Source organism: Amblyomma mixtum, chromosome 4 (genome assembly GCF_055824585.1).
Source record: "Amblyomma mixtum isolate Tamu chromosome 4, ASM5582458v1, whole genome shotgun sequence".
Classification (NCBI taxonomy): domain Eukaryota; kingdom Metazoa; phylum Arthropoda; class Arachnida; order Ixodida; family Ixodidae; genus Amblyomma; species Amblyomma mixtum.
This window is the reverse complement of record NC_143015.1, coordinates 110,401,604-110,424,181: the sequence shown is the minus strand read 5'-3', so window position 1 is coordinate 110,424,181 and position 22,578 is coordinate 110,401,604. Positions and strand designations below refer to the sequence as shown.

Sequence of the window (22,578 nt, the reverse complement as noted above, 5' to 3'; positions counted from 1 at the left end):
AATACAGTTGAATCCCGCCACAACGAAATCGGCGGGGCGTACGAAAAATTTTGCTGTCGCGGAATTTCGTTGTCGAGAAATTACAGACGAGTCGGCTGATCCCGGGCTGGCGTTGCATGTCTCCTCGCCCAACGCCGCCTCTCCTCCTCCTCTTCTCTTCTCGCCCAACACCTCCTCTCCTCCTCCTCTTCTCTTCTCGCTCAACGCCGCCTCTCCTCCTCCTCTCCTCGGCCAACGCCGCCTCTCCTCCTCCTCTTCTCCGTTCCTTCTTTCACCACCTCCTCTACTTGCCTCCTCCCCCACATCGTTTCGAGAGCTGTCGGGCCTCATCGCATCTGCACCGCTGCGTGCTACCACGGCGCTCTCGCGGGCTTGCTGCCGCCGGCCTGGCGTTGCATAAGTCAATGCTCACGCGCGCTCCAACGAAACGTCTTGATACTGCTACTCGGGGTTCAACAGACCCCTGCGATGACAAAACGCCGGCTGTAAGCCGCCCTAGGCTAATATCGCAGTTGGCTGCGTCACCTTCTTGTGTTGAGCTGAAGTGCCCGACGCAAGTGCCTTGCCGATGTTTTCTTTGCTCTTCAGTATCGTTGATAACGAACTCGGCGCGATGCCAAAATCTGCGGCAATAATCGACTTCTTCTTCCCGCTTTCTGCTTCGGCGATAATACGCGCTTTTTCTTCTAGCGAAAGAAATTTCCGCTTCTTCGCTGGCAGCGACATCCTAGGAATTCAGCAGAGCAGAGACGCGACGAGACCACGCTAAACGGTGCACACACAAAGGAAGAAATGGTGAAGCGGAGTGGGCTTCTTCCTGCACTCTCGCGTTTTCCTTTTTTTTTTTTCTCCTACAGGACACGAAGCTCCGCCCACCACCGATGGCTCCGCCCACCGGTCCACACAGACTGCCTGAAACGCGCTCGGTGCCTAGCAGACGACGCGGCCACGGAGGACGCGGCCGAAGACGCTAGCAGATGGCGTGCGCTGGCGCATTTTACACGCGCTTTCGAGGAGCCCTCTTCGCTTGGAGGCCGCGAACACTTACCAGCCAACACCGCTAGCAAGTGATCATGACGCGCTTTCGTGCTTGACAGGAAACCGCGAGCACCATGACAGCGAGCTACATCAATCGAAGAAGCCCAGCAAAGAGCCAATGAGCGGGGCGTGACGTCACTTCAAAAATCACGTGGGCATCTGGAGAAAAAAAAAAAAGCACACGAGGGTGTGCGCGAGGAGGATGTGTGATTGAGTGCGCGTACCCCCCCCCCCCCCCCCCCCCCCCCCCCCCAACAGTCTGCGATGCAAAAAATTTAACGGCGGGAACGGGAAAGTCGCTCTTCAGCACTCAACTTCTGAAGAAAGACAAGACGGAGGGGCCACTCACCCGCGAAAATTCGCAAAAAAAAATTCGTAGAAGCGAACACGTGCTCGCAAAGTACTTCGTTTTTGAGGAAATTTTAATACATTAAGTCCTATGGGGGTTTCACGGGGAATGCAAATTACTTCGTTGTGGCGAAAATTTCGTTGAAGCGGCGTTCGTTGTACCGGGATTCAACTGTACCAGAATAATCTATTCTGGCCCTCTGCCATCAAAAATCATTTCTCCAAATCGGTTTTTCGCTTTTTTTGTTTGTTTTTTTGCACGTAACGGACCCGGATGATTCAGTGGCGGCAGCATCTATTGGCAATACTTGGAAAGTGTCCTGGCTTTCGAACCACATTGCTAAAACTTATTTCATTGATTCTGATGTTTTAGAGCTTGCCTAAAATGCCAAATTTTATCAGCTGGCTTTCAGGGAGCAGCTCATTCAAGAAATCTTCGGGTATGATGAGGGAAATGAAGTCCACGCCCCCAATCCTCCCATAGAATCCATTCAACACCAACCGAAAAAAATTAAAAAAAGAAGAAACTGCAAGCTCGGCTATCAGAGAACAAGGGAGGAACAAAGATAAAACCTTATGTGAAGCACCTGTCAGTCTACCTCTGCTTCACATCTTCACCCCTGATTGCTCTTCACAGTGGCACTGCAGTCATGACCCCTGACTTGACAGGCCAAGGAAAGTGCAGTAAATTTTTCTCATAGCTGAAACTGTGAATAATGACAGCTATAAACATGTGAAACAGTTTGTATATTCCAGTTTTCCTCTAATCAAGTTCTGGCTTAGTGCAGCCGGTAAGTTTTGTTTTTGCTATATACTTTTTTTGTGTTTTTAGCAAATTTCACAAATAAATGTTCATTTACTTTCGCACACACAACTCTTCTGTTTCATGCATTGCAATATGTGCTGGGTGTATTAGTTCTTGTGAAAAAAATTTTTCTTTCCGTACACTCCAAATCGTCCCTTTTTCTGCGGTAGCGAAAGAGTTAACCACTCTGATCCGTGTGGTGCCCGTTCTCTTTTGTTTGCAGTGGCGGTGGCGGCGGTGGCGGTGGGACACCCTTCCTGACAAGCAGCAGCTCTGCGCCGACGGTGGTGAGCCCCACGTCTTCGTCCTCGTCCTCATCGGCGTTCATCGTGGAGCGGTCAGCCTCGCCCGACTTCTCCTCGTGCCTGCCCAAGTACAAGCGAGACCTGGTGCAGAAGCTGACCGCTCTGCGGCAGGAGCTGCAGACAGTGCAGCCCCAGTCGGGACACTGCCGCCTGGAGGTCTCTCGGGAGGACATCTTCGAGGTGAGGAGGCCCCCCCCTCTTTCACGCGTCTTGGTTGTTGCATTCGTGCAAGGTCTGGAGCAGACATAGGGAAGAAAGTTTCTTGTGATGACACGGTATGCAACTCCACCACACGTGACTCCCGCCCTGACAGCCTTTAAATGCTTTAGCATTAGAAAGGTCTGTGCAAGTGGAAATGGCGGCTGCTGTCACACATGGCGCATGACCCGGTGCTGACCTTGTGACGTCATCGCAACCTGCCCACTGTGGGAGTTGGCAGAGGTTGCACGAGAAGAGCAACCCACTGGGTCTGGCAAGCCCCACCAATGACTGTGTTTGAAAAAGCCACCTGCCAGGGCAGTGGGGCATCGCTTAATTGTCGCACCACTGCACCAAGAGGGGTATGAAGATTACCAGCAGTCTTTGAATGTAAATGACTAATTCCGCATATATGGGCATTAGCCCATTAACACTACCACCTCATACATTAAAGGGGCTCTGAAACATCTTCCAAGGAGAGCACATCAACTCGCTCAGTCACTGCATTGTGTTGTCATAAGCACCTGATCCAAGAAATATGCCTCTACATGCAGCAGAGACGCCGCAATCATGCGCGGAGGTTGGCAAACTCTTGCCGACAACTTTTTCATGCTTGCACTCTCTTACGTCGCCTGTGTGATGTCAGTGCACGTTTAAGAACCTTGGGTGGTCGAAATTTCCGGAGCCCTCCGCTACGGCATCCCTCATAGCCTGAGTTTGAGTTGCTTTAGGACGTTAAAGCCCCCGTTAACCTGCCCCAACTCGGTTGTCTATTCTGAGCTGAAGCTCCGATGTATTCATATGTGCATGCATGTTGTGCTTTGTTGAATGCAGGAGTCGTACCGGCTCATCATGAAGATGCGTCCCAAGGACCTCAAGAAGCGGCTTATGGTCAAGTTCCGTGGCGAGGAGGGTCTCGATTATGGCGGCGTGGCCCGGTGAGTGAGGCCCTCGTGTCTCTCTGGTTCGCTGCTTAGGGTACCCCTCATTTTTAACTGTATCTCAGGCGTGACTAGATAAGAGGCAAAGTTGAGGATGTGCACATTTCACTTACGGGGGCCTCTGAAATGTGCTGTCTCTCATCACTGAGCAAATGCTCAGGCTCACACTGAAGTGTGTGATTCTCCAGCCTTTTTTTTTTTTTTTCCTTCAAAATATGCTTGAGAGACTGCAAATGAGATTTGGGCTGTTGTAATATGGTGATTCCAAAAGCAGTTGCATTGGATTTTGCAGTTTTGTGCCCTTGGTCACTGGCTTAGGCAATGTCCTATCCCACATTTACTCATTGGGATTGGCTTAGCTCTTTAACCGCCAACCCTGAGCTGTACTGTACTTTCTGTTCCTTTCTTCATGTGGTTTCAATCTGGTCATCTTTGAACAGAAGTTCAGGTGAGCTGAGTGTGCACTGCCTTGCTTTAGTTTGCATTACATGAGCTTGCTTCTGTGCATTTATCTAAGCTCAGCTGTCAACAGCTGGTTCTGAGGAAAAACATTGGTATCTTTGGTATGAAAATGTCTTTTGAATGAAGAATGTTCTTCACACGCTTTGTGCATTTGGTTCATTATGCATGTTTTGGTGCACATAGGTATCCATATTTCTCGTGTTATGCGTTTTTTTTTTTTGTTTGAGACTACTCTTTTTGTTTAGTGAACTTCTGAAGAGACTGATAAAAGCTTTAGCTTTTGCAAAGTATGAGTGCTAGCCTATATAGTACGACTTCCGCTTCACTCATGTTGCCTCGTCTGTCACCCAGGGAATGGCTCTACCTCCTGTCCCACGAGATGCTGAATCCATACTACGGGCTGTTCCAGTACACGCGTGACGACATCTACACCCTCCAGATCAACCCGGACTCCTCAGTCAATCCCGTGAGTTAACACAGGCGGCCTCACTGCCTTCGCTCTTGACTTCTACTTCTGTGCATGAGTGAAGACCGACTGCAGTGGCGCCGTGGTTTCGGCTTTGAACTGCCGAGCCCAAGGTCACAGGATCGAATCCCGGCCACAGTGGCCACATTTCAGCGGCGGCAAAATGTAACAACAACCTTAACATGTAACAACCGTAGGTCGCTGGAATCAATCCGGAGCCCTCCACTCTGGCACCCCTCATAGCGTACATGTAGCTTCAGAACATTAAACCCTGTTTAACATTACATACCATTTGCATGATGTTACGGTGCTGTCAACCAGTCAGACGAAAGATCATGTTTGGTTCTGTGGTCGTACCTCATGCGGAGGCTTTGTGCAGTAACCAGGAATGCTCTCCAGTTACTGCAGCATAGTCTCTGTGACAGTGGAGCTCTGGAACAATCTAGTTCGCACGTTACACTGTTTAGTACGAGGAAAGCAGACCGCATAGCGGAATATTAATACAGTAGACTCATTAATTCAAACTTGCTTAATTCAAATTTTCTGTGTGCTGGAATGCTTTGGACCTGTCAGCACTGCACACATAAAGGAAGAGCCCAGTAGTTCAAACTACGCATAATTTGAAAAAAATTTTTCATTCCCTTTGAGTTAAATTTATCGGGAACTGACTATACCAAGTGACTTTATCTACCTTATTCATTTACTTGGTATTGTTCATTACTTCAGTGATTAGGCCTGATTATAAGGGGCTGTTGTCACAAGTTGGGGCCTGGCCCGTGTAACTTTCTGTGTGGCATTTCTTTTTTATTTTTTTAATGCGTGAGTGTTGATCATTTGGCATGGCGTAATAGTTGAGAGCTGTGAGCCAACCCTTGAAGTTGAAGTGTAAGAGCATTCTAGGTACAGTGGAACCTTGATTATACGACGTTCAGGGGACCGCGCGAAACCGTCGTATAATCCGGGTGTCGTATAATCGAAAATCAAGCGTGATATTTTTTAACGTCTGAACTTCATCGTCATCTTTTTTTTTGGGGGGGGGGACACAAATGCAGCACATTTTTGCCGGCAGAGGGCAAGTCTTCAACAAACAAGATAAAACGGCCGTTGAGGCTGCCGTGAGCAGCGGGGCAGCGGCTCGCGCGTTTTTCTTGATAGGTGGAAAGATTAAGGCGCACCGGTTATCGACTGGCTAAAGTGTGCCTACCGTATTTACTCGATTCTAAGCACCCCCTTTTTTTCATGATCGCGATGCCCAAAGTGAGAGGGGGTGCTTAGATTCGAAAAATCTAAACTGACCCCCCCCCCCCCTGGGCCCCTCTTTTCGCGGCGAAATCTCGATGAAACGGGCGCGAGAAAAAAACATTTTATTTAGGAAACATTCAAAAGAAAAATAGCTGCAGACAGTTCTGTGCCGCCATCTGTCTTGCAGTGTCCGAACGCAGCAACACAAAAAGCGCCGCAGACGCCGCTGTCCTCGCTTCGGCGAGCGCGGCCTCGCCCGCTTATCTGTTTTTTCAGCAGTGTCCGCTCCGGCGCGCGTCTTATCTTTTCTCTTTATCTTTCCTCTGATCTTTTAACTCTCCTCTATCTGCACTTGGCAGCGGTGGTGGCTTGGCTCGAGCCAGTAGGCCCATGCAATTTCCTTTTCATCCTTCTCTCAGTCACAACAACAACAATGCGCAGGCCGCGCCTCCTCGGGACTCCGACTGCACAGGCTCGACGAAAAAGAGAGCAAGTGCACTTGACGGCCTCGGCAACGCTCTCTTCCCGCAAAAAAGGGGGTGCTTAGATTCGCATGCAAAGTTTTTTTTCAGAAATTTTTTTCCGAAAATAGGGGGTGGTGCTTAGATTGGGGGGGGTGCTTAGAATCGCGAAAATACGGTACATCCCGGCCTGCGTTTGCTGACGACCTTTTTTGACCGATGGTACGAGCCAGCCAGACGTCGTACGAAGCCGGGGTCCTTCTAAAATTTGCGTCGTATAACCGAGGTTTTTAATGCATTGTCTCTATGGGGGTTTTGCCGGGACCGCACAAATTCGTCGTAAAATGCGGGTCGTCGCATGACCGGGGGACGTATAATCGAGGTTCCACTGTATATATCTATTCAAAAGGGTGCCAGGTATGAGGGGAGGGGCCTGCACTTTCTTTATTGGGCAACCAGCGAGTGTCGCTTTTCATCAGGCTGTTCTCTCTCTTTTGGCTTTACCCGTTTATTTACTGAGCGTGTTTATTGCGCCTATTGCGCAGGAGCACCTGTCGTACTTCCACTTTGTGGGGCGCATCATTGGGCTGGCGGTGTTCCACGGCCACTACATTGACGGGGGCTTCACGCTGCCCTTCTACAAGATGCTGCTGAGCAAGCCCATCCACCTGGACGACATCGAGGTGGTCGACCCGGACCTGCACCGCAGCCTCACCTGGATGCTGTGAGTTCACGTGAAGTGGCACACTTGCAGGCCTGAATGCAAGTACAAAAAGTACAGGCTAAATGCTGGAAATAACGGTAAACTTACAGTAGAAAGTGCACATAATGGTTGAGGGCCAAACCACATTGTTGGAGGAAAAATAAATACAACCTAATTGCTGGAAATATTGGCAACCTGATAGTAGTAGTTTGAGAAACAGTAAATAATAGGATGAAGGAGAGTTGCTTTGAGCACACATTTTAATTTGTGTGGGCTTTTGATATACCATGTTTACTCGTATTATAAATATACTTTTTTTGAATAAAAGTTTGTTGTTACCCTTATTGGACATGGCAGTATAGTACAGTGGAACCTCGATTATACGTCCCCCGGTCATGCGACGACCCGCATTTTACGATGAATTTGTGCGGTCCCGGCAAAACCCCCATAGAGACAATGCATTAAAAACCTCGGTTATACGACGCGAATTTTAGAAGGACCCCGCTTCGTACGACGGCTGGCTCGTACCGTCCGTCAAAAAAGGACGTCAGCAAACGCAGGCCGGGATGTGCCGTATTTTCGCGATTCTAAGCACCCCCCCTATTTTCGGGAAAAAAAATTCTGAAAAAAAAAAAAAAACTTTGCATGCGAATCTAAGCACCACCGTTTCTGCGCGGAAGAGAGCGTTGCCGAGGCCGCCAAGTGCACTTGCTCTCTTTTTCGTCGAGCCTGTGCAGTCGGAGTCCCAAGGAGGCGCGGCCTGCGTGTTGTTGTTGCGACTGAGAGAAGGATGAAAAGGAAAGCGCACGGGCCCGCCTGCTGGCGTGAGCCAAGCCACCACCGCTGCCGAGGAGAGTTAAAAGATCAGAGGAAAGATAAAGAGAAAAGATAAGACGCACATCGGTCGCAGCAACAGATGCGTCCGCAGGAGCCGACGCTGATGAAAAAACAGATAAGCGGGCGAGGCCGCGCTCGCCCAAGCGAGGACAGCGGCATCCACGGCGCTTTTTGTAATGGAAGTAATGGATGCTTGTGCCCCACGATAAAACTTCCGACGAAGAGGAAGTGGACAACGATGCAGAGGTTTGCGCTCCCATTCCTAGTTACATGGACGTGTTGCAGAGCGTGGACAACATCTGGCGCTTTGCTTGCGCGCGCGACGATGTTGGCGACCTACTGCCGGACGTGGCAGCCCTTGAAAGAAAGTTGATGCGCCGAGGTTGGGCAAAGGTGCAAAAAAAAAATTACCGATTTTTTTTAAACGGTAATAAAGATTTTTTTGCAAATCTGTTTCAAACAAATGCTGGGTTTTGTCTTTTTTAATCTGATTGGCGTACTTGCCGCGGGCTTGAAGCCGGTCAACAGTTTTCGGCGCAAGGCCGAGCGCCACTGGCCGCATTCTTTGATTTTCGATTATACGACACCCGGATTATACGACGGTTTCGCGCGGTCCCCTGAACGTCGTATAATCGAGGTTCCACTGTATAAGTGAAAATTTTACCGGAATTTTATGAGTCAAAGTGAAAGATGCATTTAATATTCCAGGAGGTATCTACTCCATATCTGAACTTTTCCGTGCCTTGTCTCCCGTTCTGCCGCAGGAACAATGACATTGGGGACATCATTGACACCACCTTCTCGGTGGAGCACAATGCCTTTGGGCAGCTGCAGGTGCACGAGCTCAAGCCGGGGGGCAGGGACCTGCCCGTCACCGACGACAACAAGAAGGAATACGTCAGGTGCCTGTCCGCTGCCTTCTCCTTTGTGGTCTCTTTGCTGCCTTGTGGCCGTTTTCTCTTTATTGCTTCCTCTTCCTGCTATGTAAAAAGTTTCAATATCGCCATATGTCCTTTTGCATCTGGACACGAATTGCACCTTTCTAGTTATTGTATGTGGGTTGACATAGAAGTGCGGAAGAATGCAAGTCCAGTGTATTTATTTTATTCTCTCAGTGTGGAGTAGGTTTCAATTCAGTGAGTAATTACGTACTCGTATCCACTGAGCACAGCTATATGGCTGCTCAGAAATTCTTTCTTTTCCTTTCTAGCCATATCGCTGTGCTTGCTAAGGTGGAGCTCATGAGCAATTCATTGCTCCTTAATTGCAAAATGTGTTTGTCTGTGCTGATGTTGCTTGGCTATCATTTTAGCTGTGGTAGCACAGCTTTCATGTGGTTTGAATGTTTTTAAGGAACATTCATGTCCACATGATGTCTGTGTGTTTGTAGGAAAGTGTCTTTCCAACCCAGTTTTGGGAATTCAGTAAAAAAAATTTCTTTTAAAGAGCATAGATCTCCCCTTAATGAGAGTGTCCGTGAGAGCATGTACCTCTGGATGTTCTCTCTCCATGTGCTGAAAATCCAATTTGGTTCTGCTCCCTTTGCTTGTGCAGGTTGTTTGTGAACTACCGGTTCATGCGAGGCATTGAGCAGCAGTTCCTGGCACTGCAGAAGGGCTTCAGCGAGCTTATCCACCCTAACCTTCTGAAGTCCTTCGACGAAAAAGAGCTGGAAGTGAGTAGCCACAACTGGCACTGTTTGTTTTTGTTGGCACCTGTGAAGGGTCATCTGGGTTCATCTTTATTTGTGTATGTTTCCTCATTAACACACTGCAGCTGTGCAATTTCTCCACAAGTGCAAGCAGTTTTTATTAACCATCATTGCTGTGGAGCTGTTCTAAGTAGCCTTCATACAAAAGGGGCATGAAGTAGCATTTCGAGCTCTTTTAACTAACCTGTGCCTTTCCCATGATGAACTGTTTAATAGTGCTGTCTTGGCGTAGCTGTAATCATTCAAATACAGTCCAACCTCGTTATAACGAAGTTGCATTTTGCGCGGAAATTCGTTCGTTATATCCAATATTCGTTATAAAAGTATGCACTCAAATTCCCACAGAAAAGGTCGCTAATAAGCCCAAGTAAAGAGTACTTTAAGATGGACAGCACAGGGTTGAAAAAATGCACTATTTTTAATTTAACGCGTGGTATTAGCATATGAAACCTCGCCTTGCATTTCGTACTGGAAAGCAAGAGGAAACTCACAAATCGGGCTGCTGGCCAGGTGCAAAAACTAATTTATTTAAAAAACGACGTAATCTTCGTTTGGCGGCACTTCACACTGTTTGACAGGTTATATTTCTCGACGAAATCAACACAGAGCAGCGCTTTCCCGATGTCAGCTGATTTGGCCACAGGTAGGTTCCCGAAGTACCCCCTGAACTTCCTGGCCATGTCAGCGGCCTCGGCGCTGCTGAGAGCTCGCACTTCGCCATCTTCACATGCATCGCTGTTTCTAGCATCATCTGCAGAAACCACCTGATCAGCAATTTCTTGGTCGGTCAGTTCGGGCGCCACAGCCAAGTTGTCATCTGCACAGATGAATTCCTCGAACGTAACGTTCGGAACCGCCAGCTGACGCCATGTCGTCTCGCCGAAATTGTCCGCTTGCCTCCCAGTTGCATGCGGAAGCTTTCTGCCTACTTCTCGCAGTTCTCGGCGCCAACGGCTGCTTCTTCGCCAGACAAGACGGGGCAAACAATCCGATGGCGGTCATTAAATCGCTGCAGCCAGCCACTGCTTGCATGAAAGTCATTGTGGCCTCAGACGGAAGTGAGACTTCTCGCCTTCATTTGAAAGACGGCACCAGACACAGGCAGGTTACGCGCTATAACGTCCTTGAACCATGCAAACAAGGCATCTTCAACATCCTGTCTTGCTGTCATTCTTCACAGCGCCTGCAGAGTGGGCGTTTGAAATCTGCCTTGCGCTCAGGACAACCATCTTATCTAGATAGATAAAGAGTGCTAGGCTCAACACCGAAGTCCGCGGTAATGACTTTTCCTTGCGCCCGCTGTCAACTGCCCTGAATATCTATCTTCGTTTCAAGCGAAACTGCTGTTTGTTAAGACGCGTTCCGCTACGGCGTCTACAGATTGAACTGCAGAGATAGCGCGCGCGGGGCGCGGGTCGGAAATTGCGACGGCGGGGGTGGCCGGGGAGCGGGCGTCGGTTCGATCACGTGCCAGTCACGTGCTAGGCAGCCGTTGATGCTAGATTCATTCGCTCTCCCTAGATGGCGTCGCGTGCGGAAGCACGGGTGATTCAAACACATTTTAGGTGCGCGTGCTTCAAAAGATCAAAATTTAGCGAGTTTTGAGATTTTTTCTTTCTTGTTTGCGCATTTTGAGCCCCGTGAATACAAAAACTGCTTCGTTATAACCGATACAGTGTCAAATTTTGAATTTTTCGTTTCGTTATACAGATAGAACTCCCTTAGAAATAAAGCATGTCCAACCAAACTTTTCTTTCACTTCGTTATATCCGATAATTCGTTGTATCCGTGTTCGTTATAACGAGGTTCGACTGTACACAACCAGTAAAGTTGAAAAGCTCATCATCAGGAAGGTTAAGAAATGGCCATGTTAAGATGGTCAGAGAGCACAAAAAAAAAAATTGTTTCCTGGCTGCAGCCCCGCAGTGTTCTCCAGAAGGCGTCTTTTACCCAGCTTGACTGGAATTTCCACCTTCTGTGGCGTCCTTGTTCTCTCGTACCCAAGTTCTCAAAGTTTTCATTGCCCCTTAAGGCCATTGGAAGTGGAGTGCGTGGTCTGCAGGCATACTGCGACACATTGTGCACAGGCATGTGATACTGTCATTGTTGTGACATTATGATGCCGTGTTATGATGTGCACGTACACTTTCACATTGAGTCTTGGCACACGATGGTGAGGTTGGGACATTGTTGCGACATCTGGGCCATTGACCTTGTGAGCATCGTGTGTAGGCACGTGACGTTGTCGCCTAACTCTCCCTTTTCCTCCTCCTCTTTTTCCCCGCGTGCAGCTGGTGATTGGTGGGCTGGGCAAGATCGACCTGGAGGACTGGAAGGCCAACACGCGGCTCAAGCACTGCACGGCCGACAGCAGCGTGGTCAAGTGGTTCTGGCGCACGGTCGAGTCGTACAGCGAGGAGCGGCGCGCCCGCCTCCTCCAGTTCGTCACGGGCAGCTCACGGGTGCCCCTGCAGGGCTTCAAGGCACTCCAGGGTGAGGTGATGAAGCAGCCATGTGTGTGCACATGTACAGTACGGTCCACTGTTAAAGGGAACATGCGATCGCGTGGCTTCCGCGCTTCGCGAAGCGCTGCCGCTAAGAATGTACGAGATTTGACGGCACAAGATGCATGTACATTAAGAATGGAGGCTGGTCTTTCCACGCATCAGCCTGATGCCGCCCATTCTCGCCGCATCTTGGCAACAGGGCTTCGCGAAGCGCGAATGCCACGCGATCGCATGTTCCCTTTAATAGTGGACCATACTGTACTTCACATCGATGCCAGTCACAGCTGCTTGCCTTTGTACTGCACATTCAGCTGCCTGTTCACATTGCACTGCTCTGCGCATGCTGCTCCAGTCGTTCAGAAAGCAGTGGGCAAGGTGCTGTATATTGCATCATTTGAGCTGCACAGGAATCATTGCTGTGCTGAGAAAACCTAAAACAAACACCTGCAGCAGTTGTATCGTTTTGAGTCGCACAGGAACGCGACATGAAAGGGAGAAACGCAGCAGCTTCTTCGCAGTGCCTCAACACAAGGGGATGGAGTATTAAAAAATTACAACTGCATGTTTACATTTGGGCTGGCCAAGTTTGAGGAAACGGTGCTTGAAGAGCTAGGAGCTCTGCAGCAGTCAGCCTCTGCTGCGGTTTTCCCACTGTGCATCGGTGCAAGCAGGAGAAGCATCCAAAACCAGTGGGAAAGAGGTCTCAGTTGCTTTTGCTATTGCTGGGGAAGGACCAAATGGTTTGGTCCATAGGGTTCAACTTCTCGAAGCAACTCGGACTGTGAGGATTGCCGTTGTGGAAGGCTGCGGATAATTTCAACCAACTAGGTGTTCTTTAACATGCACTGACGTTGCACAGTACGCGGGTCTCTAGCATTTCCTAACCACTGAGCCACCATGGCGGCTTGAATCGACCGAATATGTAGGGAAGTTTTTTTTGGTGCTAAGGCTATACAGGTGCAGACCAAATGCTGCAAGCATCGGAAAAGGAGCTGTTCAGACTTTGAGCCAAGGTATACTGACTGGCTTTTTAATGAAATAAAAAATATCAATCTCAAGGATTAACATCTTTCAAAATCTCATGCGCTTTGAATCATGCGTTTTCCCAGACAACAATCTTTTTCCCCGTGATTTCGAAAACTTATCGACGAGGTTCTGCTGTTACTGTTTCTGACCTGTGTTCATTTTCATTCTATGAGTATCGCTAGTTTCCCAACCCTTCAGGGCTGGCTGTAAGCGCTAAGCCATATGTTATGTTTTGTGTTGTTTGCCGTAGGTTCGACGGGGGCAGCAGGTCCCAGGCTGTTCACGATACACATGATTGACGCCAACACGGACAACTTGCCAAAGGCACACACATGGTAAGTGACCCCTTGTTCCTTTGCTTCTTCTTGTATTTTTTTCCCCGTTTGTTCTGTTCCTGCTAGAAGGAAGCAGGCAATGTGTGGAATTCCAGATGTAAATGCCGTTGTAATACCGACCAAATTTTATTAATGGTGTAGCAGTAAAAATTTGACAGGATTCCTTGTGGCATCGCCATGACAAAGCTATGAGACTCAAATCTTACAGCAGCGTAGCAGACTCATATCAATGGCGCTAAGTGCAGATGGCGATGACTTTTGGTTAGTGCTGGTGAGGGTGTTTCGCTGTCATTGGCATTGCCTTGCTGAGAAACACGCACATGTAACAGTTATTAATGTCATGCATCCTCGTGACATTGCTGCTTTTGTCTCTCGTGTGGTGGCTACAGTTAAGTGCTTATGATTACGTGCCAGCAGCAAGGTCATTTTCATCGTCTCCCATGCATTTTCTATGACAGCAGTGAGGAGTGACGCTGTGCGCAGTTTTCATCCGTCACCACTAGAGTTTTGCACGTGAACATATCTGCCTCGAAAAAGGTGAATTAGCACAGTTAAGTTGTGCTGGTTCATATTATGGTCTAAAAATTGTGCCAGCAGACAAGGGTTACAATTATACGTCACATTGTCATTCCTTATCGCATGGATCTTAGGGCTTTTCCGTGTTGCAAGATGTCATGATGCCTCATGAATCTTGTCTTGAGCAGGATTGTTTTCATGTGCTCTACTGCGAGATTCTGTAGTCTCTGGCATTGAAATTCTAAAACCTTTGACATGCTTTGTTTTCATAATGTTCATGGGTTCATTACCACAGCATCCGCTTAGTAAAGGCTGTTTTGGATGCATCTGCTTGATCGGTCAAATTTTATTTGTTTGTATGTTTCATTGATTGATTGACGCTATCCGTCCCATCAGGGATCGTAACAGAAACAGGCATTAAAAAATGAGAATGCAGGTACGATGCTTTTGATGCCTGAATCATTGCCGTTTTTTTTACTATGCGCAGTTTCAATCGCATCGACCTGCCCCCATACGAAACACAAGAGAAGCTCGCTGAGAAGCTGACCCAAGCCATCGAGGAGACCTGTGGATTCGCTGTCGAGTGACTGTTAGTGTTTGTTGTTATTTTTTTTCAATTCGCCGAATCCGCTACGCATCACCGCCGTCATCGTCATCATCAGCGGCAACAGCGAAAGAGTGGCAACGTCATCCGCAACCCTCGCTTTGCATCCCGTCACCCGCAGCTCGGTGCACTGTGTACGCGTGTGTGTTCTCAAGAGTGGAGCCGGTGTCTAGTGCGTGAGGAGACATTCGGGGATGCTGAGCGGCTGTCATAGCTGTTGTGTGGAGCCGTGCTCCGATGACACGTTTGGATGATGGATAGAGAAGCTGAATATCGTTGCTTTGTACTGTTTTGACGTGTGCGTATGCTTAGGCAAGCGGCAGGAACGGCAGCTTGTACGGGTCTTCTTTTTTCTTTCTCTTGGTCTTGCTTGTGCTCTCAAAACTCTTGTGTGCATTGCCGCGGCGAGCGAATGACTCATATTCACACTCACACTTCACTCGCCTGCGACCGGTTTATTTGTCACGTGTGATAAGATCAGAAGACTGAATGATGCTGCAAGACACCATCTTCTGTCTCTCTCTCTCTTCTTTTTTCTTTTTTCTGTACTGCCACTGCCACACAATGATGGAACAACGAGAACATCTTTTTTTTTCACCACCCTTTCTTTCTTCGTCTCTCTTTCCAGTCAGTGTTATGTTCTGTATGTTTGAATCACATTGTACAGTATTGTAGTCTCGCACGTGCCTGAAACGTTGCTGCGGAGTATCTCGCGGATCACTACTCGTTGCTTGGTTCCGAACTCTGTGTCTCTCTATGCAAGAACGCGAGCCGTGTTGAGGTTTCAGGCTTGGCAAATCCTCGGATTGTTGTTCGTCAAGTTGCACTTATGAGGGGCGTTTAGCAAGTTTTCTCGACTGGGCTGCGACTTTTTTGAAAGTGACAAAGTTGAAAGGCATCGAGTTCAGATCAAAGACTGGAATGTCTGCTTTCCCAGGAGCACATTGATTAGTCAGTATCAATGCATATCCGCTGCTGGGGCAAGAATCTTTGCAATCAGCGAAGAAGACTGAAGGTTTTTTCTCTGCATCAACAGTACACTGCGTTGTTGACCTTTTTGTTAAGACTCTGAACTGCTACTCTTCAATTGTTCCTTTGTCTTTGGAAACGGTGTGAAGTCTGGTGCCGTGCAGATTTTGCGGTGATGACATGCGGATATTAGTGACCCGGTGGAGAAATGGTGTCACCCCTGGTGCAAACCGTGTCATAAAGTGACACGCTCTTGAGGAAAGAAGACTCTCCAGTCTTTTATGTTAATTTACTGTCTTTCAATTCAGTCACACACACAAAAAAAATGTGCAGTCAAGAAATCAAAACTTAATGAACACCCTTTGTAAAGTGTAGTACCCTGGAGTTGTTAGGAGAAGTCTCATTTCTGTACATAGAGCTACCCTTCTACACCTACGTGGTGCCCTTAATGTGTATTGCTAAAGCTTGTTTCCTTTTTCTTTTTTTTTAAGCACGCCGCTTGATGTGCCGGGCAGCCCGTTTTTTTCTTTCGCTTTTGTGTTTTATTATCTTATTTTAATGCTTCTGTTTCGCTTTGCATAGTGAGCAATGCTTTCCTGGTAAATTCACGCCTTACTGCCCCTTGGTGTTCTATGTTTAGGCCAAAAATGGTGCAAAAAACAGTTCAGTTTTTACTGTTCGGTTCAATAATATTTCTTTCCTGCTTTGAGGATTTTTGTTCAAACTGAGCAGGGCTAGAAGCTGGGTTTGGCCACCTGGCTTATTCGTTGTGTGCCTGCCATCATAAGTTTATGGAATGCGGCTTTGGGGAACAAATTAAATTTCTTTGCATCTTTGCATTTGGGGCACATTGGTTGGGATTTAATAGTGAATTTCTAAATTTGTACGTTTGGAAGTAGCCAGCATATGTTAATTCCAAGCGGCTTCCAAAGGCTGCAGTGAAATTGTGTTTTTCGTTTACAATACGATCCATTACACTTTTGACTGCGGGCTTATGTTATACAAATCAGCGTCAAAGTCACTTTTGGAGTTGCACTCGTATAAAACAAAGATGGTGCTAACGTTCTCACAGCGAGTTAACTTGTCAATCAAGTGTTAAGAGTAAGTAAAAACAGCTCAAAGTGAATTGTGCACCGCCAGTAATAGTTAACGTGCCTTCTCGCCTGATGACGTCCCGGTGGCCAGTTTATTAAGAGAAAGAACCATAGCAGCGCACATATTGGTGACAAAAAGAAACAAAGATTACTGTGATAAGCGCTGAAAAAGGAATTGCTGTGGAAAAGTTATCAAAAAGAAGCTGCGCGTAAGAGGGCTACCTTAATTTTTTATTCTTGTTTTTGTCATGTGCTGTGCAAAAACGCGCCTGTAATATTTTTTTGCGCTTATTGTTTGACAAGCGTTTCTGCATCGTCGTGGTTTGTAACAAATTTTGCACCTTATTTAATGGACTGTGCTTTTTTGCCCGGCTGTGTAGTGCTTTATTTTTTTTTTTAACCGTGTGTGTATTCCGTGTTGTGTTTATTGACTGCGGTGCATTTTTTTTTTTTTGCGCTGCCACCCACCCCACAGTTATGGTTGGAGGGAAGCAGATGTTTTACCGCACCACTTGTCTTGTGTCCGTTATATATTGCAATCAGCTGCAACTAGTCCAGTGTCCCCCCCCCCCCCCCTACCCTGTATAACTGTTTTTGTTTAGCTGACTATATTATGCAATCATTGATTTGCGCATCCACTCCCCTTGCGCCAGCAGTGTGAAATGTATTCACTAGCGCAGAGAAAGTCATGCATTTGCTATCGTCTTCAGCGAGAGGCGAGAGCAGTCGTCGTCTTCCTCGGAGGCCATGTTCAATTGATGGCATATCTTGCATGCAGCAAATGACGAATACCTACTGAGATCTCACGGTGGCGTTCAAGGGTTACTCTTCTGACATACCGACAAAGCTTATGGAAAAGAATAAGCCAGGCTGATTACTTCGTTTTTCTAACCTTTCTTTCTTCACATTTTACGTTGTGAATGAGTAGTCATTCTTCAACTACACTCGGAACTTCGCCCAACATGTGTTCCTTCCTACTGTGCACCAAATTTCATCGCAGGCTGAGTTTGCCTTCCTTGTTAAGTAATCAAGCAAGCAGGATCATGGAGCAGTAGCAGTTAGTGGAAAGGTCATGTTGGTTCAGCTTTCAGGTGTCTAAGAAGCTCGGGCGTGTGTCTCATCATAAACTAGGAATGGTAAGAGTTTATGATGGCTATCTCTTGAAAGCTGCTACCTCGGGGCATCCGCTAAACTGCTAATCGGCATTTTCGTGTATGTTGAGAACAGTGTGCATGTGTAGCCTTGACGTTAGAATGCAGCTCGTGCAGTTTTTTTCCTTATTTATTTCTCTTATCTAGAAGTCTGTTTAGTAGGGCAAACGTAAGACTGAAAATATGGGCGGCCGTTTCTTGTGCTACATTTCTAAAAAGAAAAAAGAGGCAGTGTGTCCTCTTAAGCTTTTGAAGAACACTGTCATTGACACACACCCGCTTGTGACTCCTCACAGAGCATGAGCATGAAAGCTTCCTTGTCATGTGACTTTCCTGCCCTTGGCGCCACCTAGTAGGATGCATGTGAGTTCTTGCAGGAGCCGCCATGGCTGTGAAGTTGTTTGCCTGGAATCGTAAGAAGAGTGCCTGTCTCCTGTCATGATGCTCCTTTTAATGGACAGTTTTGTGTCATAGGAGCAAAAGTCATTTCACATTCCAAGCGAAACAGCGGCAGGAAGTTAGCTCCTCTGCCGACTTTCAACGCAGCGTCATGCGTATAAGCCAGCTAGAGCTGTTTACTCACGCAAGATTTGTCATACTCGCAGCTTGTGCGCTTGTACCGATGCCAAGTTCTTTTCGACATCTGCCGCAGGCTTTCGTTGGGGAGGGGTCATTATAGGCAAGCTCTACTGAGCGGTCATGTTTGATGACTAACGTATGGAATTTTTTTTTTATTACATAGGCTCCTTTCCACAACTTCTGACACTGCCATTTGATGGCTCAGGCTGCTTAGTGTACTTATCGCATACTTGACGTAGTAGTAACCTGTGCAGCCGGCAACCATATAGTATACTCTCCTGTAAATTTTTTATGCGCGTTTGTATAAGTTGTTTGATGCACCATTGTCTCGCAGACATGCCTTGTTTAGAGGCAGAAGCGAGTTGTTGCGATTTTCGTGCTTGTCGAGGCGAGTAGAACGCTTTTCCGACTGAACGCGTTTACCGTTGTTGGGGTATCACGCACGCATCTCGATTTTCAGAGTTCGAGTTGACCCTCGATGATCCACTTTGTGTCTGCGGATGAATGAAAGCACAGAGCACATGTCTGGATGCATGTAGTTGTCATGTGTGCTTTTAGAAATACCTGTACAAAGTTAGTGAGGAAACCTTGTTAAAAGCGCTTTTTCTGGGGTTCCCCGTGCTTCGGGAGTGTCAAATGCCAACGTAGTTGAAAGTACCAGACAGCATTGGACTATCCTCCTCTCTCGCTTGTGCGATTGTGGTTCGTCGTTCAGAATGGTGTGCAAGAAAGGGAGTTTGGTGGTTTCTTCGCCATGCAAACAGTCGTGCATGGTTAGGGTGCATGCCTTGTGTAGATTTCTTTTTCCCATTCCCCTTGTTCTGGTCATACGTGCTCCTTTGCAGCAAAGTCAACCAGACGTCATTACCGAGTGTTTGCTGCATGGTAGCCACGAGAAATCATTATGTTGTAAAACTTTTCCGTTAGCCACGAACCAGCTTCCGGTGTTGACCTTGAGTGATGAAGCGAAGAAAAATTGGAACCGTGCGCGATTCTCTCACTGCCAGTATGAGTAGACCAGCCATAGTTTTGAGCCCGCGACATTATACACAGCTGCAGCCATGCACCATGGTTTGTGCCTTGTGGCTTTGTGCGTTTTTTGGAGCCAGGATAACATTTAGTGGATACGAATGTTGGAACACGTGTTTGAGGAGAGAACATGCTGCACTTTCTTGCGTGTAGTGTGTCGGCTGTTTTGTCAATGCATTGCTTTTCTTGTATAAAAGCTGTCTACCTAGTGACCAGGATTTTGCACCTTGCATTCGATGTGCAACACTTGATGTTTTCCTTGTGGGAGTCCAGACAACTTAGACCATAATTTCTTAAAATACTTCCATTGTTTCCTGCGATGTGTATGGCATCGGAGGATGTGCGAACACCATGCAAAATAAAGTTGTACCATAAAGAGTACTGTCTTGTGTCATCAGCATTGCTTTTTCTGTGAGTAACATGTGATCAAAGTTTGTCATCTAGCTGCTTGTGGAGGATATTAACTTTCATTACTAATATTTTAATTGCAGTCTGTGCATTGTGGGTGTCAAAACAAGTGGGTTGTTAGACGGAAAAAGCTCTGGATGGCCTAAGAATGAGTTGAGTTGAGGTGATATGCTGTGGCTGCTACCACTAAGGTCACTCCAGTGTGTAAGTACAGTGTCGTGAGAAAGTACAGACTATCATATTGTACAGCCAACCTGTGCACGTTCATCCCATAACCAAGCGGAAAGCTAGTCTAGAAAGGTATTTCTTAGTGGTGGCTACTTTCAATACCTTTGCAGGTCTTAAAGAGGTTGAACTTACCAATGCAAATTATTTCAAGAAAGTAACTGTCTTGCTTCAGGCTGACTAATGTGGCAGGTGCCACAGTGGAGCTATGGCCCCAAGGGACCATAGTGGAGGGCTCTGGATTATTTTCGACCAAGGGAGGTGGTTCTGCGTGCACTAACTTCGCACACAGGCGTTTTGCATTGGTTGGTTGGTTTTTGCGGAATGGAAATGGCGCAGTATTTGTCTCACTTATCTCGGTGGACACCTGAACTGCGCTGTAAGGGAAGGTGGGAGTGAAAGAAGAATGAGAGAAAGAGGTGCTGTAGTGGAGGTCTCCGAAATAATTTCACCACCTGGGGGTATTTAACGTGCACGGACATCGCACAGCACACGGGCGCCTTTTGCGTTCCGCCTCCATCGAAACGGGGCCGCCGCGGTCGGGTTCGAAACCAGGTACTCCGGCTCGGTAGACGAGCAAATTATCATATTAACAAGAGATCATCGTCGACGAAAATCTATTCCACGACCGGTAGTGACCACGACCGGGTAAATTATCCCGAACAAAGTAGAACGTTTGGCAGATGCATCCAGTATTTATCATGATCGATCAGGCCTTTCGCACTTTATTCGTTGCGAGAGGGCGCAGGGGCGGTTCAAGATGGCTGCGCCCATGTAATTCATTTTTGTGTGCCTTCAAATATATGGCATATTTGATAGCCGGGGGTCCAGGTGCTCACATTGCTAAAGCCAATGACATCTGCATTCGCCTTCGTGAATAGATTTCTTTTTCACCCCCGGGCAACAGTTCGGGCTTGTAGTTCCTCCCAGAGGAGTGCTGCCGATCGCTTGTTGAAAATCATAGATAGCATGCCGAAGGTACCGACTGCTGCCATACAACTAAGAACCCAGCGGATCAACGCTAAAGCCAAGAACGCTAATAAACCCAAGCCTCGGCCGTCAGAAATATCACTCTGGGTGCTTGGTAATGGAGGTCCAGGAAATCCTCAGTCCCTTTATGTCAGCACAGATCAAGCGCGGTAAGCTTTGACATCGTTCGTGGGTCGAAGAGTTCTGCTCTGTCCTCGTAGCTCAGAATAAGAAATGACACTGACACAACGTTCGAGAAATTCTTGTTAAAGGGCTACAAACTTCTAACAACGTTTTGCTTCAGTCACTCGACCGTATTTAAGTACACTGCCGCTCTAAGCAGCGAGATTCTGGTTTCGGAATCCATTGAAAAGTGAAACGTTTTGTATGGAGTTTTTATTAACTCTGCGCGTTCCTGGTAGTTCGTGCCTTATCTGAGATCTGTTGCACGAGTTGTCTTGCGTTTATCTCGCTACAGATACTTGTTCAACTGCGGAGAAGGCACTCAGCGATTGGCAACTGAGTACAAGTAAGGATTATGCTGCGTTTGACGATTCCGCGGTCAAGTACGAACACAATCTTTGCACTATATAATAAATCACGTTAACCTCTTTCCAGGGTGAAGCTGGCAAAATTGGAGCACCTTTTCTTTACTCATAACAAATGGAAGAACCTGGGTGGCCTCCCCGGTTAGTGTCTCCCGAGTCATTACACCTGAAGAATTCCTCATGAAAAGCTTTGAGTGAACTACTTTGAGGGTGACTGTAAAAAAAATGAAATGCGAGAAATGCAGGCAGAATATATTTGCCTAAAGGAAAGCAGTTAAGTAGGCGAGTTGTGGCTGTTTGTGGTGAAAAGTGCATGTTCCTTTTTGCAGGTCTGGCCCTGACAGTGCAAGACATTGGGGTGCCAGAGTTCTTTATCCACGGCCCAGTTAACATGGTAAGTGCAAAGATATTAAGGTACAGGTGGTCACAGTAACACACCATAATCACAGCATCTTGGTTTCATGTCATGCATTGTAGTGATGGTAATCCAGTAAAGTTACGACAGATATTTGTGACAGATCCACCTTGCCTAACCTTCAAGTTTTTGTCAACTTTGTGCTTGTAAGTTCTCTCGGCACCAGTGCTATAGTGCTTTCATGTGCAATTTTTGCCTCTGCTTGCTTTCAGGAACAGCTGTTTGACATGACTAGAGGATTCATGGTTCTACAAAACGTAACGATAAGTATGTTTTGAAGCTGTATTAAACTTTTTCACAAATCTGTCCAGCTTTCTGACTATGATTTCACTGCATCTTATAAACGTGCTCCTAAGCGTCGTTATTAGCTTCGTAACATGCATTTATGCTTTGTCTAGCTTACATGCATCATCTCTTTGAAGTTTGTTGTCTATAGCTTGGTATTGGTGGTAATCCAAGCATGCATATTTTTCTTTTCTTGTATAGCCAAGAGGAATCCTTCAGACAAGGTGTTTTCAGACAACTGCATGGAGGTTGTTTATGTTCCCTTGTTTCCTGAAGATGCCGTTGGTTCTCCTGGAAGTGGTGACAGAGGTGGTACGTATGCTTCTTATTGCACTGTCCTCCTAGAGCAGTGACACTGCATTTGAAGAAACGCCATACTGTACTTTGCTTATGTTAACACA

The 22,578-nt window shown here is 47.1% G+C and overlaps 2 protein-coding genes across 2 annotated transcripts in view; both read left to right on the top strand.

Moving 5' to 3' along the window:
* LOC149347843 (E3 ubiquitin-protein ligase SMURF2-like) overlaps positions 1-19,708 on the top strand; it is a 133,942-nt gene extending 114,234 nt beyond the window's left edge. The window contains exons 11-19 of the mRNA XM_089587557.1: positions 2,415-2,676; positions 3,529-3,632; positions 4,449-4,563; positions 6,812-6,990; positions 8,571-8,708; positions 9,361-9,481; positions 11,809-12,010; positions 13,301-13,385; positions 14,389-19,708. Of these exons, the coding sequence (XP_089443683.1) occupies positions 2,415-2,676; positions 3,529-3,632; positions 4,449-4,563; positions 6,812-6,990; positions 8,571-8,708; positions 9,361-9,481; positions 11,809-12,010; positions 13,301-13,385; positions 14,389-14,488 (1,306 nt within the window). The 3' untranslated portion in view covers positions 14,489-19,708. The remainder of the gene's footprint in view (positions 1-2,414; positions 2,677-3,528; positions 3,633-4,448; positions 4,564-6,811; positions 6,991-8,570; positions 8,709-9,360; positions 9,482-11,808; positions 12,011-13,300; positions 13,386-14,388) is intronic.
* Positions 19,709-20,704: 996 nt separating this feature from the next.
* The window catches only part of RNaseZ (ribonuclease Z), a 38,684-nt gene continuing 36,810 nt past the window's right edge, over positions 20,705-22,578 (top strand). Inside the window, exons 1-6 of the mRNA XM_089587556.1 lie at positions 20,705-21,099; positions 21,408-21,458; positions 21,548-21,618; positions 21,807-21,871; positions 22,105-22,159; positions 22,379-22,489. Coding sequence (XP_089443682.1) covers positions 20,813-21,099; positions 21,408-21,458; positions 21,548-21,618; positions 21,807-21,871; positions 22,105-22,159; positions 22,379-22,489 — 640 coding nt within the window. The 5' untranslated portion in view covers positions 20,705-20,812. The remainder of the gene's footprint in view (positions 21,100-21,407; positions 21,459-21,547; positions 21,619-21,806; positions 21,872-22,104; positions 22,160-22,378; positions 22,490-22,578) is intronic.